We start from the raw sequence: 16,742 nt of genomic DNA on the forward strand, positions 1-16,742 counted from the left end.
TAAAAAATCATATGCTGAGGTTGCTAAGCTCTACAGTAACTTTATTACAATGTGTTGTTATAATTGTTTTATTAGTTGTTAATCTCTTACTGTGCCTAGTTTATAAATTAAACTTTATTTTAAGTATGTATGTACAGGAAAGACCACAGTATGTAAAGGGTTCGATACTGTCCGTGGTTTCAGGCACCTACTGGGGGTCTTGGAACATATCCCCTGAGGATAAAGGAGCATTACGGTACTGGATGTTTTTTTAGTCAGAGCAGTCAGGCAAGAAAAAACAAAAAACATCCAGATTGGAAAGTAAGAAGTAAAACTGTCTCTATTTCCACATGACATGATCTTGTATATAGAAAATCCTAAGGAATCCACTAAATCCACTAATTATTACTATTTTTTTTTCTTTTTCTTTTCTTGGTGAGGAGGATTGGCCCTGAGCTAACATCTGTTGCCAGACTTGCTCTTTTTTTTCTCCCCAAAGTCCCAGTACATAGTTGTATATCCCAGTTGTAGGTCATTCTAGTTCTCTATGTGGGATGCTGCCACAGCATGGCCTGATGAGTAGGGTGCAGGTCCACAGCCAGGTTCCAAACCGGTGAACCCTGGGCCACTGAAGCAGAGCACACAAACCCAACCACTTGACCACAGGGCCGGCCCCCTAATTATTACTATTCCAAGTAGTAAAGAGTTCAGCAAGTTTGACGAATGCAAAATCAGTATACAAAAATCAATTGTATTTCTATACACTAGTTATGAATAATCTGAATATATTTAAAATAATCCCATTTAAATAGCATCAGAAGGAATAAAATACTTAGGAATAAATTTAACAAAAAAACCCTGCAAGGGCCCAGCCCCATGGCTGACTGGTTAAAGTTCCGTGTGCTGGGCTTCAGCAGCCTGGGTTCCTGGGTTCGGATCCCAGGTGTGGACCTACTCCACTCACCAACCAGCCTGTGGAGGTGTCCCACGTGCAAAAAAAAGAGGCAGATTGGCGACAGATGTTAGGGCAAATCTTCCTCAGCAAAAAAAAGGCAAGATGTGAACACTGGGAAATGTTAAAGTCCTAGAAAGTAAAGAAAATCGAAATAAATGGAGAGACATCCCATATCCATGGACTGGAAGACTTCATATTGTTAAGATGGCAGTGCCTCTAAGTCGGTCTACAGTTCAACACAATCCCTATAAAAATCCCAGCTGCCTTTTTGCAGAAATTGACAAGCTAACCCTAAAGTTCATGTGGAAATGCAAGGGACCCAGAATAGCCAAACCAATTTTGAAAAGGAACAAAGAAGACTCACGCTTCCTGATTTTAAGACTTACCACAAAGGTACACTAATCGAGATAGTGTGGTACTGACATAAGGCTGGACATGCAGACCAGTGGGCTAGAATTGCGACTATAGGAATACAGAGTTTAAAGTCAACTGACTTTCTACAAGAGTGCCAAGGCAATTTGATGGGGAAGGAATCACCTTTCCAACAAATGATGCTGGGACCACTGGATATCCACATGCAAAAGAATGAACTTAGACACCTACCTAACACCATATACAAAAATTAACTCTGGGGCCAGCCCCATGGCCGAGTGGTTAAGTTTGTGCGCTCCGCTTCGGCGGCCCAGGATTTTGCCAGTTCGGATCCTGGGCATGGACATGGCACCACTCATCAGGCCATGCTGAGGCGGCATCCCACATACCACAACTAGGACCTGCAACTAAGATATACAACTATGTACGGCAGGGAGGGGTTTGGGGAGATAAAGCAGAAAAAAAAAAAAAAGATTGGCAACAGTTGTTAGCTCAGGTGCCAATCTTTAAAAAAAAAAAAAATTAACTCAAAATGATCACAGACCTAAATGTAAGAGTTAAAATTATAAAACTATTCAAACAGGAGTAAGTATTCATGACCTTGAGTTAGGCAATAGTTTCTTAGATATGACACCAAAAGCATAAGCAACAAAAGGGAAAATAGATAAATTGGACTTGATCAAATTTAAGACTTTTTGTGCTGCAAATGCTACCAATAAAAAGTGAAAAGTCAATCCACAGAATGGGAGGAAATATTTTCAAATCATGTATCCGATGAGGAATTTCTATTTAGAATATATAAAGAACTCTTACAACCCAATAATAAAAAGATAACTAATCCGCTTTTTTAAATGGGAAAAGGATATGAACAGGTATTTCTCCAAATGCCCAATAAGTACATGAAAAAGATGCTGTATATCACTAACCATTAGGGAAATGCAAGTCAAAAGCTCAATAAGACATCACTTCACACCTACCCGGATGCCATAATAAAAGATACACAAATAACAAATATAGGCAAAGATGTAGAGAAATCAAACCCCTCATATATTGCTATTGGGAATATAAAATGGTCCAGACACTTTTGAAAGCAGTTTGGCAATTCCTCAAAATGTTAAACACAGTTACCATATGATCCAGCCATTCCACTCATATATACCAAGAGAAATGAAAACTTAAATCCATACAGAAACTTGTACACAAATGTTCATAGCAGCATTATTCCTAATAGCCAAAAAGTGGAAACAGTCCAAATGTCAACTGGTGGATAAATAAAATGCAGTATATCCATACAGCGGACTATTAATCAGCAATAAAGAGGAACTAAATACTGATGCCTGCTACAATATGCATGAACCTTGAGAACATTACGTTAAATAAAAATCAGCTGTAAAAGACTACATATTATGTTTCCATTTATATGAAACGTCTAGAATAGGCAAATCTACAGGGACAGAAAATAGATTAGGCATTGCCAGAGGCTGAAGGGGTGAGAGGGAAATGGGAATAACTGCTAATGTGTACAGGATTTTTGGGGGTGATGAAAATTTTCTAAAGTTAGAGTGTAGTGTTGATTCCACAACTCTGTGAAAAACTACCTTAAATGGGTGAATCTTATAGCATGTAAATGATATCTCAACAAAGCTTTTTAACAAAAAGAGGTATCTGGAGAGGGTAGCAGTGATGGTTGCACAATGATGAGAATGCACTTAGTACCACTGAACTCTATGCTTAAATATGGTTAAATGGGACCACGATGAAAATGTTTAAAAATACTAGTTTCAGCAAATTATTTGGGGGCATTTGAGTCTAATGCCTTAGCTTGGAGTACTCTTCTGTTAAAAACTGCTTTTGACAAGGAAAGCAACTGTGTTTATATCTGGAAAGCATGACTGCCAAAGTGATTAATTTTAGGGACTCTGGGAGTGCACGGGACAAGCCCTTCCTCTCGGTCCAGCCCCCCCCCAACACGTGGTCCTCGGTCCACCGCCCCCAACCCCTCGTGGTCACGGTGTCTTCTCGGGTCCAGTCCCCCGGGGTCACAGTGGTCCTCGGGTCAAGCCCCCGCCTGGGGTCACGGTGATCCTCTCTGTCCACATCCCGGGGTCACGGTGGCGCCGCGGGCAGCTCGGTCTCTCTGCCGCCCTGACTGACGAGACAGCAGGCCCGGTAGAGCCCGGCCCTCCCGACCGCTGTGTCACCCTCCCACGGTGCCCCGCAGCCCACCCGGAGACCAGCTGCCCGTGGCGGGGCGGGCAGAGTGCACGTTCCGACTGCGGATGCGCGCGCGCGCACGTAACGTCGGCGCGCACGCATGCGCACACACGCACACCCACGCCGGCAGGACCGCCGTTCCGGAGACCGGTGTGCTGGCTGAGGTGCGTGCGTGCGGGCGGGGAGCTGGGAGGGAGGGGGCGGGGGTCAGAGGGCGGGGGTGCGGGCCCGTGGGCCGCGGCTGAGAGGGCGGGGCTGCGGGCCGGCCGTGGGTTCCTGTGGGGTGGCGCCGAGCTGGGCCCGCGGGCGGGCGTGGGGCGTGGGGCCGCCCCTGTGGCGGGCGAGCCCCCGGCGAGGTGTCCGTGACGGCGCCAGGGCTGCGACGTGCAAGTCCTCCCTCGCAGGTGCCGTCGCGCTCAGGATGTCGTACATGCTCCCGCACTTGCACAACGGCTGGCAGGTGGATCAGGCCATCCTCTCGGAGGAGGACCGAGTGGTCGTCATTCGGTTCGGACACGACTGGGACCCCACCTGTATGAAGATGGACGAGGTTCTCTACAGCATCGCCGAGAAGGTAACGCAGCCCCGCTACTCTCCGTTGTCAGCCGGGTCGTTTGGGCGTGTTTAATTTCTTTGTCGATGCCTTACTTTCTAACGTTAGTTTAAAAGAATTGTCCTTTTTTTGGTACTACGTTCATTTGTTTTATTTATAAAACAACGTTTATGTTGATGGCAAAGTATATTCTGTCCTTTTTATTTTGGTGTTTTTTTCCTTTACCCCACCGTGCTCTTTCTAAGTCACTTGGTTTGTAGCTTAGAGTGATTCAGGTGTAGGAAGCATCAGAAGGACACAGAGTTGTACTTGGTTAGAGCTAGTTAGAGCTGGTGAGAGCTGGTTTATCCTAGTTTTTGATATTAGCACACTGGGTTGTCTGTGACATTTGTTTGCTCACAGTGAAAGTGCAGCTGCAGGGCACTCTTATATGACTGGGGGCTTAATTCTTTTCTGTAATTAACTTCCTCATGGTGACTTAAGATAACTTCGATTTGAGGTTTTGCAGTTGTAGCAATAGGGCAAAAGGCAAATATATTAGAGTGTTAGTAAAATATGTAACTTATGAATATTCCATTGATAATTTGAGCAGTTATTCATTTTAATGAAGAGTAAAACTAATGGAAACATTGAAGCCATGTTTCCTTTACAGGAATAGGAGATGCTGATACAGGCTGGGTTAACTCCTTGGAGTAAATAGTAACGGATGTAAGGATGTATTTTGTATTTAGGAGAGGGCAAGCATGGCTAATTTTTACTGTCTCTTGTTTGGTAGGAGAGGCGGAGTGAGACAGGGGTGGTGGCATTGCAAGCATTAGGGACTGTCCTTATATGTCATTTGCCGTAAGTGTCACTTGGAATGCTTCTCAAGGGCATCTCAGATTCTGATTCTCTACATTTGGGCTGAGGTCCAGAAATGGTGTTTTTAAGAAGCACCCCTGGGGATTCTCATGTGACTTTTGGAGGCCCCTGCACAGAGGTCGAGGTCAGAGCCACTTCCCTTCCTCTTCCTTTTGGACACCTCACCTTGAGGAGCTTGCACAGGTGCCTGGGGAGCTCCAGGGAGCAGCAGTTCTCTCACAGTGGGGTCCTCCCAGTGGGGTCGGAGGTCATGGGTGAGCTGGTGCCAGGGACTCGTGTGTGCATTGCTTAGGTGTGGTGGTCAAGGGCAGGTGCCACTGAAGTCTGTGGAGAAGCGACTAAGAGCACTTTTCCGAGAAGCAAATTGTTGCTGTGTTGACTTTGAAATAACTTGGGTGTGTGTTCTGGATTCTGCCTTGCAGGTGGCGGCGTAAACACCAAGTCATGTCCAGATCCTGCTGGCCTCAGCGCACGGCTAGGATGCTAGAGATGTGAGGGTCATTTGGCTCTTCATGTCTGAGCAAAACTCAGCACGATGCTCTTAGCTAGGAGACAGAGTTTGTGTATTACCGTAAGTTTTTAGGAACTTTTACAAAAACAGAGTCCTTTTCTGATCCTTTTATGTATAGACCAGTCTTCAGTGCTCTTTGGTATTGAACCTGTTGATAAGAACAGTTTAATTGGGCTCACTTTGAGTATTTTTTAAGTTACTCTTTTTTCTTTGTCCAAAAATTTGGATTTCTCTCTTAATAAAGTTTTAATGCTGTATTATAGTTATCAAAATGCAAACTTGAAATGCATTTTAAGACTATTGATATTTTATTTTCTTCTTAGTATAAGGGGAAAATATGAATTTATAATTCTGGGGAAGCTCAACAGGAATTTTTAAAATTTAAGGTTTTAGTATAAAGAGCAATTTAACTCTCTATTTAAAAATCTCCCTCTGCAGAAATGGCAGATAATGGGGGATCTTCCTCATCTTGTTACGAGCCCTGTTTGGATATTCCCGCTGTTTTAAAGTGAGTAAAATTTCCACTGTTGAGGCTGGACTTGGTTATACTATTGCTCCTGGAATGTGGTGTGTTGACTTGATGCTTGGACAGTGCCATCCCCACCTCATGCTGGCTTAGTTTTGAGCTGTATTGAAAACACAGAGATATGTTTAAAGATTTTACAGATGTCTGGAGTTTGGTAGAGTGGTAAGAACAAAGTTTCCTGTTTAGCAGCTGATTTTATGCACAGCTTCAAAGAGAGACTATTTCAAGTAGCTTGAGCCATCTTCCCATTTTGTAGGAACACAGTTTGTCACAGCTGCTCTTATCTAAATCCCATGATAGGTAAGAATAAATGGGACATTTAATTGTGTAAGCCTGTACAAATAGAGTTTAAAATATGAAAAACTCAGTGATATTGCCTCACGATTGTATGTTCTAATAAAATTGTGTATGAGGCAAATATATTTATGGAACTTTTTAGAAATGATTTTAGGGGATTATGTTTAAGCATCATGTAAAGTAAGTTGAGCCAGTGGAACTTGATGCTTGGTCAAATGAGGAATCTCATAGGAACCAACAGACACGTGTATTTTTTTGCATTCACCGTGAATTTGTGTCTCTGGATATAACAGCCTTGTAGCTAGCTGCAAGCTGTGAGTGGCAGTATGAGCACAGGTTAGGGATACAGACCAAGCTAGAGTCTGCCACTCACGGCCTGTGATCTTCAATAACTTGTCTCTGTGCCTCGTTTTACTCACCTATAGACAGAGGTAACAGTGCCTGACTCATGGAGTGGTTGTGAGGATTGTTAATATAAAACGCTTCTGGAACATTTCTTGTCCACATACTGAACAGCAAGTGGTATGTGCAGTAGTCATTAGCCACTATTATTATCCTTCTCTCTCTCATCACAGAATTTGCAAGAGTTATTTTGAGTAGAGCTGATCAGGGAAAATAGTAGTTTTAGAAAATACAGTTATCAGGCAGTTTTTTGGTGGCTTTGAAATGAATTACCCAAAAATGTGAAAATTGACACTTCAAAACTACATTGTGCCAACTGACGGTCCAGAACATTTTTTTCTGGAATTTTAGGTGGATTCTTAGCTAGTGGAGGAGCTCTACACAAAAGGGTAGAGTGGCAGTGGGCATCCCGGCCTTCAGTCTCAGTGATTTGCATGAGGTACTTTAACTTGGAGATGGATTTAGTGGCGTGCAGGAGGACTGCTCAGCAGCTGAATCACCAGCTTACTGAAGAAAAAGAAAGTGTGCCTATAAAACATGAGGCAGCAGGGTTGGGTGGGTGTTTACTGTGGTAGGTGAACAAAAAGATATGTGTAATAAAAACAACTTGATAAGAGAAATGAAGTTTGTACACATGGTTCTTCGTTTAAAACAATAGTAATCAACAACCAGTTGATTACTGCAAACACAGGCAAAATATTATTTTAGAAATAGTAGACTTATGCAAATAAGTTTAAAGTGCCATTTAGAAAGATAAGACTCCTGTGGGTAAATGGAAGAAGAACTTGAAAAAAGAGGAAATTCCAGTGGTTAAGTACACTTCTAAGAAACACATGTTAAAACAGCACACTGTCGGGGCTGGCCCTGTGGCCAAGTGGTTAAATTCGTGCGCTCTGCTGTGGCGGCCCAGAGTTTCGCCGGTTCGGATCCTGGGCGCAGACATGGCACCACTCATCAGGCCACGCTGAGGTGGCGTCCCACATGCCACAGCTAGAAGGACTCACAACTAAAATATACAACCATGTACTGGGGGGATTTGGGGAGGAAAAAAAGCAGGAAAAAAAAAAAGATTGGCAACAGTTGTTAGCTCAGGTGCCGGTCTTTAAAAAACAAAACAGAACAGTGCACTGTTGTTTTTAGATATATTCGAGATAAAAAGGTATGGAATTGTTGGGGTGTGGTGGAAGTCCATGCAGTGTTTGGGGAGCAGTAAAGCTGACAGCGTCTTTTGGGAAGCAGCTTGGCATTGTGTGGAAAGCCTTAAGTGTGGTCGTACCTCATGCCTCTTTGATAGGCAGTGTTTTACACTGCATGAGACCTTTCTTGTGATTTACAGCAAAATTGGAAACAACCACAGTGTCCAGTGATAGGAGAGCCTGGTGGTGACTGTCCTCCCCTCTGGTTCTCGAGGACTTGGGTCAGGCACAGTGCCAGGCGGGAGCTGCCCTTCTGTGGTCCTTGTGACAGCTCCCTGAGGCCACCACGTAATTTGTCCAACCTTGGAAGTGGAGAAACTGGGGTTTTAAACTGGGAATGTCCTATTCCACCTAATGGAGTATCGTTTGGCCGTTGAAAATTGTTGTGTCAGAGCATTATTTAATAACACGGGGACACATTTGTTGTGATGTTGGTGGGGGAGAGAGAATGTCTGTGCTCTCCTCACGAGCGAGCACATGCGTCTGGTGAGGGGAGACGTTTACTTTTCACTTTAAATGCTCGTGTTCTGTTGACTTATTTGACTGAGGTACATTGTTTGAATTATATAACTTGTTTAAAAAATGCAGGGCTGGATAAAAGCAGTGGTTTTTCCGTTCCATTTTTATATCTTCAAAATGAAGGTTTTTAAAATGGAGGGAAGAGAGTAGACAGCTAGCTTATTTCGGTTTTATATGAAAAATAGAGATTTTAGTTAACTGCAGATTCATTAATGGATGTGAAATGTTCAGGAGTAAAACTTGAGACCACGTGGAAGGCATCACGACAGAATCCATGCCGCCCATGTTAGGAGAAACTGACCGACAGGAGCTTTTCCAGAGGAGAAGGCGGGAGGGCTCAGAGTAGAGGAAGGCTGAGCCGTGCTGTATTGGGCCCAGCTGGCACACCACGCAGACGGGTGAATGATGTCGGAGGCAGTGGGCGCCCCCTTCCTGCCAGAGTTACAGCTGCAGCAGTTGAGACCCTCCTGTCACTGCCTCTGAAGGAGACAGATTAGAACCCAGGATTATGAGATTCAGCCCGTACTGTCCAAAACCACGTTTAGTGACAAGAATATGTCTCTCGAGTTTTGAAATTTAAGTGTATTGTTAACGTTCATTCGCTCAATGAATATTTACTAGTATCTGTGTGTTTGGTGCTCTCTGCTCTGAGGACACCTGACACCTCAGTGAAGACACAGATGTGCTTCCAGGCCTTGTGCGGCTTCGTCTGTCTGCAGAGCCGTGGTGCAGTTCTACGTAGAGGCGGAGGGCGGAAGTCTGTGCTGCCGTTTAGTTATTTTACTTCTGAACAAGCTGCAGTTTCTTACTTAGCACTGAAGGTAAAGAGAAATAGGCCCTTCTTTTACAGTCTCACTATAAAAACCAGCATTTATAGTGTGAAAATCAGATGACATGATTGAGTTGGCATAGTTGAATATCCTTGTATGAAGTAGGTGAGATGTATTTTAGTTCCTTTTAGGAGGATGTGGTTTCTCATGTCAACTTCTGCTTTAGCCTGGGAGATTGGAGGTTCTAGGAGCCAGCACCACTCAGCTGAATAATCCTCTTGAGTCTGAAAGGCATCTTGGGCTTTCATTGGACTGGAGTTTATGGTTCAGGAGGCAGGTGTGTGTGTGTGTTTTGGGTTGTGCTATAATGTTAATATCTATCATTTGAAATTATAATGTCTTTTATACGTAATGAAACAAAGTGTCTCTTCTTTGTGAAATTTATATGAGGGCAGAACCCAAAAACCAGCAGGGTGACTTTTTCCAGGCGACAGTTGTGCAGAGGGGCAGGTGGCTGCTTTTACCCAGGGCCCCGTCATCTGAGTGGCTGCAGTGACCATGAAGTACTTTCCGCAGAGGCTGTTTGAACATGTGGTGCTCAGCTCGAGTTCCTTCACCTGACTTCTCTCCTTTCCGAAGACGCCTCGTCCTCTTTCACCAGGAAAAGGGGGAAGTGGGGTGGCTGGGAGAGACGTCGTTTCCTCTCCTGCCTCAACACCTGAGCTGCGCAGCTGCTTCCCTCTCTCCGTAGCCAAGCTGCTTGCAAGAGGTGTCTGTAGTCAGTGCCTTCTGTTGGTCAGAGCTCCATGTGGCTTCAGCCCTGTGCTGTCTCGCGCTGTTGCTGATGACCTTCCAGTGGCCAGAGTCACAGACACCTCTCAGGCCTCACCGGACTTGACCTCTCTGGTGCTGGACCCAGCTCCCTCCCTGGAGGGATCCCTCATCTCCTTTTCTGAGGATGCCTTTCCCGGGGTGCCTCTGTGGCTATCCCTTTCCTGCCTTCGGCTCTACAGTGGGCCTCCCAGCCATCCGAGCCTTGGCTTGGTCCCTGTTGGATGTGGATGGCAGTGGTGTCTGGCCCAGTGCCTTGCTGGTCACACCTGTAGGAACTTGTCTCTAGATGCTGCTTAGTTTGCTCAAGTCGGTATGTACCATAGCTCTTCAGCCCTCCTTACTTACGGGTAAATAACTGACCCAGGCTCCTTGAGCCCACAGGGTCCCTGCCTGCATTGCAGGCTCCCTTTCTCCCCGCTCTGGGCCCCGTTCCACGTGCTCTCTCTGCACTGGGCATGTTCTCTCCTGTGTCTGTGTCTTACACATCAGGCTGCAGCTCTTAGCCTGATGAACTCCCCACCCTCCCTCAGCCTCCTGTCTGCTATGGGTGTGCTGGTTCCTTCTTGACTTCAGTAGGAAACCTCATCCAGAGATTGGGCTTAGGAGCCAGAGTTGATGATCTTCAGCTTGGCTGTTTGCATCCCCTTGTGGCTTGGAGTCACTTCACATTCTGAGCCTTCCTTGCATCACACGCAGAATATTAATAGTGTCTCTGTTAGGGGTGTTGCAAGAATTAGGAGGAATGGGTGAGAAGTGCCTTGCATAGATGGATTCTCAAATGTTCATGAGACAGTCCGTGAAAGAGGAGCATGTTCACGTCCTGCAGTCAGCGAGTCTGACCTGGCCCTTTGCTTATTAGCTTCAGATGAGAAGTTAGCTGCTGTGGGCCAGACACAGCACAAGGAGACACACCAGAAGGCACAAGGAGATAGATGTCTGTATCTTCAAGCAGGTTTCATTTATTCAGTTGTCTCGGGATTGTTAAACTTCAGTGGTTATTTTTCACATACACGAAAAAAGATGATAAAAACTTGATTCTACTTTTTTCTATAGTTCAAACTTAACAGCTCTGTCCATTTGACTTTTAGAAAAACTGAATATTCTCATGGTGATTCCATAAGTTATTTAATATAATAATCATTATTGGTATTTATTTTGTACATTTGCCACTGAGCAAGGAATTGAAGGGACAAAAATGAGTCAAAGTATGACCTGCTTTCCTGCTGCCTGTGACCACATATGGTCTTAACGTCTGTGGTGCAGTTTTTGTTTTGCTTTTAGACAAAACCAGAATGCAGTGGTATGAGTTTACCATGAAAGTAAAGCTGGTTCTGTTGACCTGACCAACACGTTTTCACAGTGGGCACCGCAGGAAACCAGAGTTTCAGAAGTGTGTTCACAGGCACGAGATCAGACCAGGAGGAGTTCCCATGACATGGACATGCACAGACGCTGCATTAAGACTTTTTAAAAATGGCCTGGAGACAGTGGGGCGTGGGGTGGTCTCAGAGCCCTCACACACAGCCGAGCGCGAGGCTTTGATTAAGGTTTCCTCCTGTCCAAAGCTGTGGGGCAAGAGAAGTCCACCTTAAATGCACACTTCTTTCCTTCCTTCCTTTTTGTGGTGGTGGTGGTGGTTTAAATCTCCGTATTAAGTATTCTTTAATATTCTCAACAGTAGACAGGAGAGTATGGTGAACTCCTCTCTACCTGTCGCTCAGTTTCGATAGTTACCAGTTTCTGTCAGTCTTGTGTCATCTCACCCCTCAAGCATTTTTGATGCTGTAGTATTTAAAGCAAATCCCAGTACCATGTTATGTCATCTGTAAATTACAGTCGGGTTTTCAGACTGAGTTTATATGAAGAAATGTTCATCTTGGATGAGTTTTCTGGGGCTGTGGTAACAAAGCACCACAGACTAGGGGGATTAAAAGACAGGAATGCGTTCTCGCACAGTCTGGAGCTGTGTCCGAGGGCGAGGCATCGTGGGCCGCGCCCCTCTGAGGCCTGCAGGGAGAACTTCCTTGCTGCCTCCAGCCTCTGCTGCTGCCGGCAATCTGTGGGGCTCGCTCTGTGGCCTAAAGATGTGTCGCTCCAGTCCTCCACTCATGTGGCTTCTCCTGCTCTGTTGGCCCTCACGGGGCCATTTCCTGCAGGACACTGTTCAGATTGGATTCCCACCCAACTCCAGTGTGATGTCATCTGCCCTTAACAAACTACATCTGCAAGGACTCTATTTCCGAATAGGGCCCCATCCTGAGTCCTGGGGGTTAGGACTTCAATGTGTCTTTTTCTGGAGGGGGACACAATTCAACTCATAACATATAAATTGGTATAAGCTTTCTAGAAGGCGTGGAGACAGTATTTGTAAGGAGCCTGTAAAATGACGTGACCTTTGTTCCAAGATTCTGTTTTAGGAATTTATCCTTAGGAAATAATGAAGTATGTACACAGATTAAGGGTGAGAGTGTTCACAGGTGAAGAATTGATATTAATGAAAAATCTGAATTAATCATGAAAAATCAGAAAATAAGAGAAGAGTCGTGAAATCATGGCATAACCATTTGATGAGCTATTATGTTGCCATAAAAACTGTGTTTTGGGGAAGCATATAATTGAAGAGAATGCTCATAATTAAAGCAGGATACAAAATATTGTTGTATGATCACTATATGACCACATTTTGTTAACACAGTAGAGTCAGGCATCGCTTAATGGCATGGATACATTCTGAGAAGTGACTTTGTCGTTGTTCGAACATCATTGAGTGCACTTACACAAGCCCAGGTGGTGAGGCTGCAGCCCACCCAGGCTCCAGTACTGATCTTATGGGACCACCATCGTGTATGCAGTCCGTCATTGACTGAAACGTTATTATGCGGCACGTAACAGTATAAACAGATTTATATATATATATATATATATATATACACACACACACACACACAACATATATATATACACATAACAGTATAAACAGATTTATATATATACACATATATATATATATATATATATATATACACCAAAAAAATCAGAAAGAATGTACTAAAAATATATTCTCAGCAGTTAACTCTGGGTGTTGGAATTGGAGGTGATTTTATTTATAGTTTTCTAAATCTTCTCTGATAAACTTGTAATTAAAACAATTAAAGAAAATTCATTGTATACAATATTGTTTGGGGTACTAGTCTGTTAGTATTTGCAAGTGTTCAGACCTAAATCAGTGGGGGAAACAAATGTGTGGCTGATTTCTAAAGACATGTTTTACAGCCATTGTTTAATGCATGTAATTAAGAATTTGGAAAAAGTACAAATTTGGGAAAGTTGATATAGATTATTAGTGGATCAGCATGAATATCTCTGTAGACATTTTCTGCAGGGTTCTCATAACCTGCTCTTCTGAAAAATGGTCAAGTGAGGTGTAAATGGCAAATTCAGGATCTTGATAGTGTTGAATTATTTTCCTGTGTGTTAGCTCTACTGGGAAAAATATTGGAGAGTTAGTCTGAAAACTGTTGTGTTACACACATATTCTTGTTTTTGTTTTTTAATGTGTTTTTACAAATAAAAAATTGGTTTGTTATTTTAGGTGGCTTTTTTTTAATCTCCTTTACTTTTAGGTTAAAAATTTTGCAGTTATTTATCTTGTGGATATTACAGAAGTTCCTGACTTCAACAAAATGTATGAGCTATACGATCCGTGCACTGTCATGTTTTTCTTCAGGTACGTTCTCTTGTCTTCAAGTTGTTACTGGAATTGAATGTTGTTGGTCTGGAGTTTGATGTGATCGAGCTGTCTTCAGATTCTTCTGTTTAGGAGGGAGTGGGTTCTGCAGCCCTATCACAGCACAGTTTGTGCCTCCAGGCAATCAAAGTGGGCTTTTAAATAATTTTCTAAGTAACAATTCCAGTTCTAGCATTTACTCAGTAACAAATTACCCTTTGAAACAACTTTGTCCAGAAACCTGGGTGAAGTGTAATTAAGTGGAAGACATTCTTATTGACATTGAAGGTACTTTTAAATAAATCTGTTGATAAAAATGTCTTTTAAAATAACTCCCATTTTAATACATCAGTGACTTTATTTAGTGTCCTTCTGTGATACCCAAGAGGAAAACCTGTACTTAATGACCTTTCTTATAGATACAAGATTATTTTATCAGCTAAAGAATTCTGTTGTGGACCCTAGTCAATCAATTATTGACATGAGGAATAGAATTTCCCTAATTGCCTCAGAGTAATTTGTATCCATGACTTTTCAGCTTTGCATCAGAGGAAAATGTGGGAATGGCTGCTGGTTAGGGACACAAGTGTCTGGTGCAGACAGCAAACATGTTTGATGGTATTTATGTAGTAAAGTTAAGTGACATCATGAGTAAAAAAAAAATCCTGTTGTGGAGACTTAATTTGGAAAGAAATCACCATTTGACCTTATTTTTACTTGTCAAAATTTCTTACTGTTTGTCATTACCACAGAAGTTGGTAAAGAGCAGTGTCAGCGTTAGGCCGTACTCCAGAAGCTGAGCTCCTCGGTTGGTGAGGAAGGTCTGGGTGGGTTGTGTAGGGTGTGTCCCAGCTTTATATTCTGGGTAACAAGGTAGCACAAACTCAGTGGCTGAAAACAGCGCCATTTATGAGCTGGAGGTCCTGTGGGTCAGAGTCCAGGCAAGGCCAGTGGGCTCTCTCAGGGTCCCACGAGGCCAGAGTCGCCAGCTGGCTCCTGTCTGGGCAGCTGGTCAGGGAAGAACCCACTTGGCATACTCAAGGATTGTTGGCTGAATCCTGTTCCTTGTGGCTGTGGGTCTGAGGGCTATTTCTGTGCTGGCTGTCTGCTGGGCCCTTTCTGCTCCCAGAGGCCCTTCCATCTTCAAAGCCCGAAACAGCAAGTTGAGTCCTTTGCACACGATCTCTCCAACTTCCTGTGCTGCTTCTAGAGGGCTCCTGTCGTTGGATGAGACTCACCCAAATAATCTGGGATTGTCTCCTTATCTTAAAAGCAGTGGGGCGGTGACATTAGGGACATCTGCAAAGTTTCTTCAGCAGTATAATGTAACCGGTTGTAGGCATGATGTCTCATCATAGCCCAGTCCCACAGATTAGGGCAGGAAATCATGGAGTTATTTTAGGATTTTGCCTCCCATGGTCTGCCTTCTGGCTCCCAAAGATTCCCATCCCTCCCATATGCAAACTTGCTTGAGTGAGGCCTCTTAGGACAAGCCATTAAGCACAGCTCCTGGACACCACTCCTTACCTGCGGCCCCACCTCTCCCAGCACGCAGTGTGGGACAGGCATCCGAAACAGGTCCCTGGTCTGTGAGGGGGATGGGGGCTCTGATGCAGGTAGGTTCACCCTCCTGGCCTGATGCTCCACCTCTAGGAGGGCTCCACCCTTGTGTTCCTGCCTTGTTCATGAAAGGTGTTTGCACCTAGGTTGTTTTTTTGTGTTTTTTTTTAAATTGAGTTAATGATAGTTTACAATCTTGTGAGATTTCAGTTGTACATTAATGTTTGTCAGTCGTGTTGTAGGTGTACCGCTTCACCCTTTGTGCCCACCCCCCATCCCACCTTTCCCCTGGTAGCCACTAATCTGTTCTCTTTGTCCACATTTTTAAATTCCTCATATGAGTGGAGTCATACAGAGATTATCCTTCTCTAACTGGCTTATTTCACTTAACATAATTCCCTCAAGTTCCATCCATGTTATTGCAAATGGAATGATTTTGTTCTGTTTTACAGCTGAGTAGTATTCCATTGTATATATATATACCACATCTTCTTTATCCATTCATCTGTCGATGGGCACTTAGGTTGCTTCCATGTCTTGGCTATTGTAAATAATGCTGCAATGAACAGTGGGGTGCATAGGACTTTTGGAATTGCTGACTTCAAGCTCTTTGGATAGATATCCAGTAGTGGAATAGCTGGGTCGTATGGTAGTTCTATTTTTAATTTTTTGAGGACTCTCCATACTGTTTTCCATAGTGGCTGCACCAGTTTGCATTCCCACCAGCAGTGTATGAGGGTTCCTTTTTCTCCACAACCTCTCCAACATTTACTACTATTAGTTTTAGATATTTTTGCCATTCCAATGGGTGTAAGGTGATATCTTAGTGTAGTTTTGATTTGCATTTCCCTGATGATCAGCGATGATGAACATCTTTTCATGTGCCTATTGGCCATCCGTATATCTTCTTTGCAGAAATGTCTGTTCATGTCTCCAGTCCATTTTTTGATCGGGTTGTTTGATTTTTGTTGTTAAGTTGTGAGAGTTCTTTATGTATTATGGATATTAAGCCTTTGTCAGATATATATGTCAATATATGACTTGCAAATATTTTTTCCCAGTTAGTGGTTGTTTTTTTGTTTCACTCCTGTTTTCATTTGCCTTGAAGAAGCTCTTTAGTCTGATGAAGTCCCATTTGTTTATTCTTTCTATTGTTTCTCTTCTCTGAGAACACATGGTATCCGAAAAGATCCTTTTAATACTGATGTCAAAGAGTGTACTGCCTACGTTTTCTTCTAGAAGTCTTATGGTTTCAGGTCTCACCTTTAGGTCTTTGATCCATTTTGAGTTTATTTTGGTGAATGGTGAAAAAGAATGGTCAATTTTCATTATTTTACATGTGGCTTTCCAGTTTTCCCAGCACCATTTGTTGAAAAGACTTTCTTTCCTCCATTGTATGCCCTCAGCTCCTTTGTCAAAGATAAGCTGTCCATAGATGTGTGGTTTTATTTCTGGGCTTTCAATTC

General features: G+C 43.4%; 1 protein-coding gene across 5 annotated transcripts in view; it reads left to right on the forward strand.

The window, feature by feature from the left end:
* TXNL4A (thioredoxin like 4A) overlaps positions 1-16,742 on the forward strand; it is a 28,050-nt gene that overhangs the window by 4,246 nt on the left and 7,062 nt on the right. For 3 of the 5 annotated variants that reach the window (XM_014832206.3, XM_044744000.2, XM_044744006.2), the window contains exons 2-3: positions 3,925-4,094; positions 13,613-13,716. In XM_014832206.3, coding sequence (XP_014687692.1) covers positions 3,942-4,094; positions 13,613-13,716 — 257 coding nt within the window. In that variant the 5' untranslated portion in view covers positions 3,925-3,941. Of the gene's footprint in view, positions 1-1,829; positions 3,685-3,924; positions 4,095-5,366; positions 5,506-5,883; positions 5,954-13,612; positions 13,717-16,742 lie in introns of those variants that run through there. The other 2 variants (XM_014832205.3, XM_014832208.3) reach the window with 2 other exon arrangements.

Source organism: Equus asinus, chromosome 7 (genome assembly GCF_041296235.1).
Source record: "Equus asinus isolate D_3611 breed Donkey chromosome 7, EquAss-T2T_v2, whole genome shotgun sequence".
Lineage (NCBI taxonomy): Eukaryota > Metazoa > Chordata > Mammalia > Perissodactyla > Equidae > Equus > Equus asinus.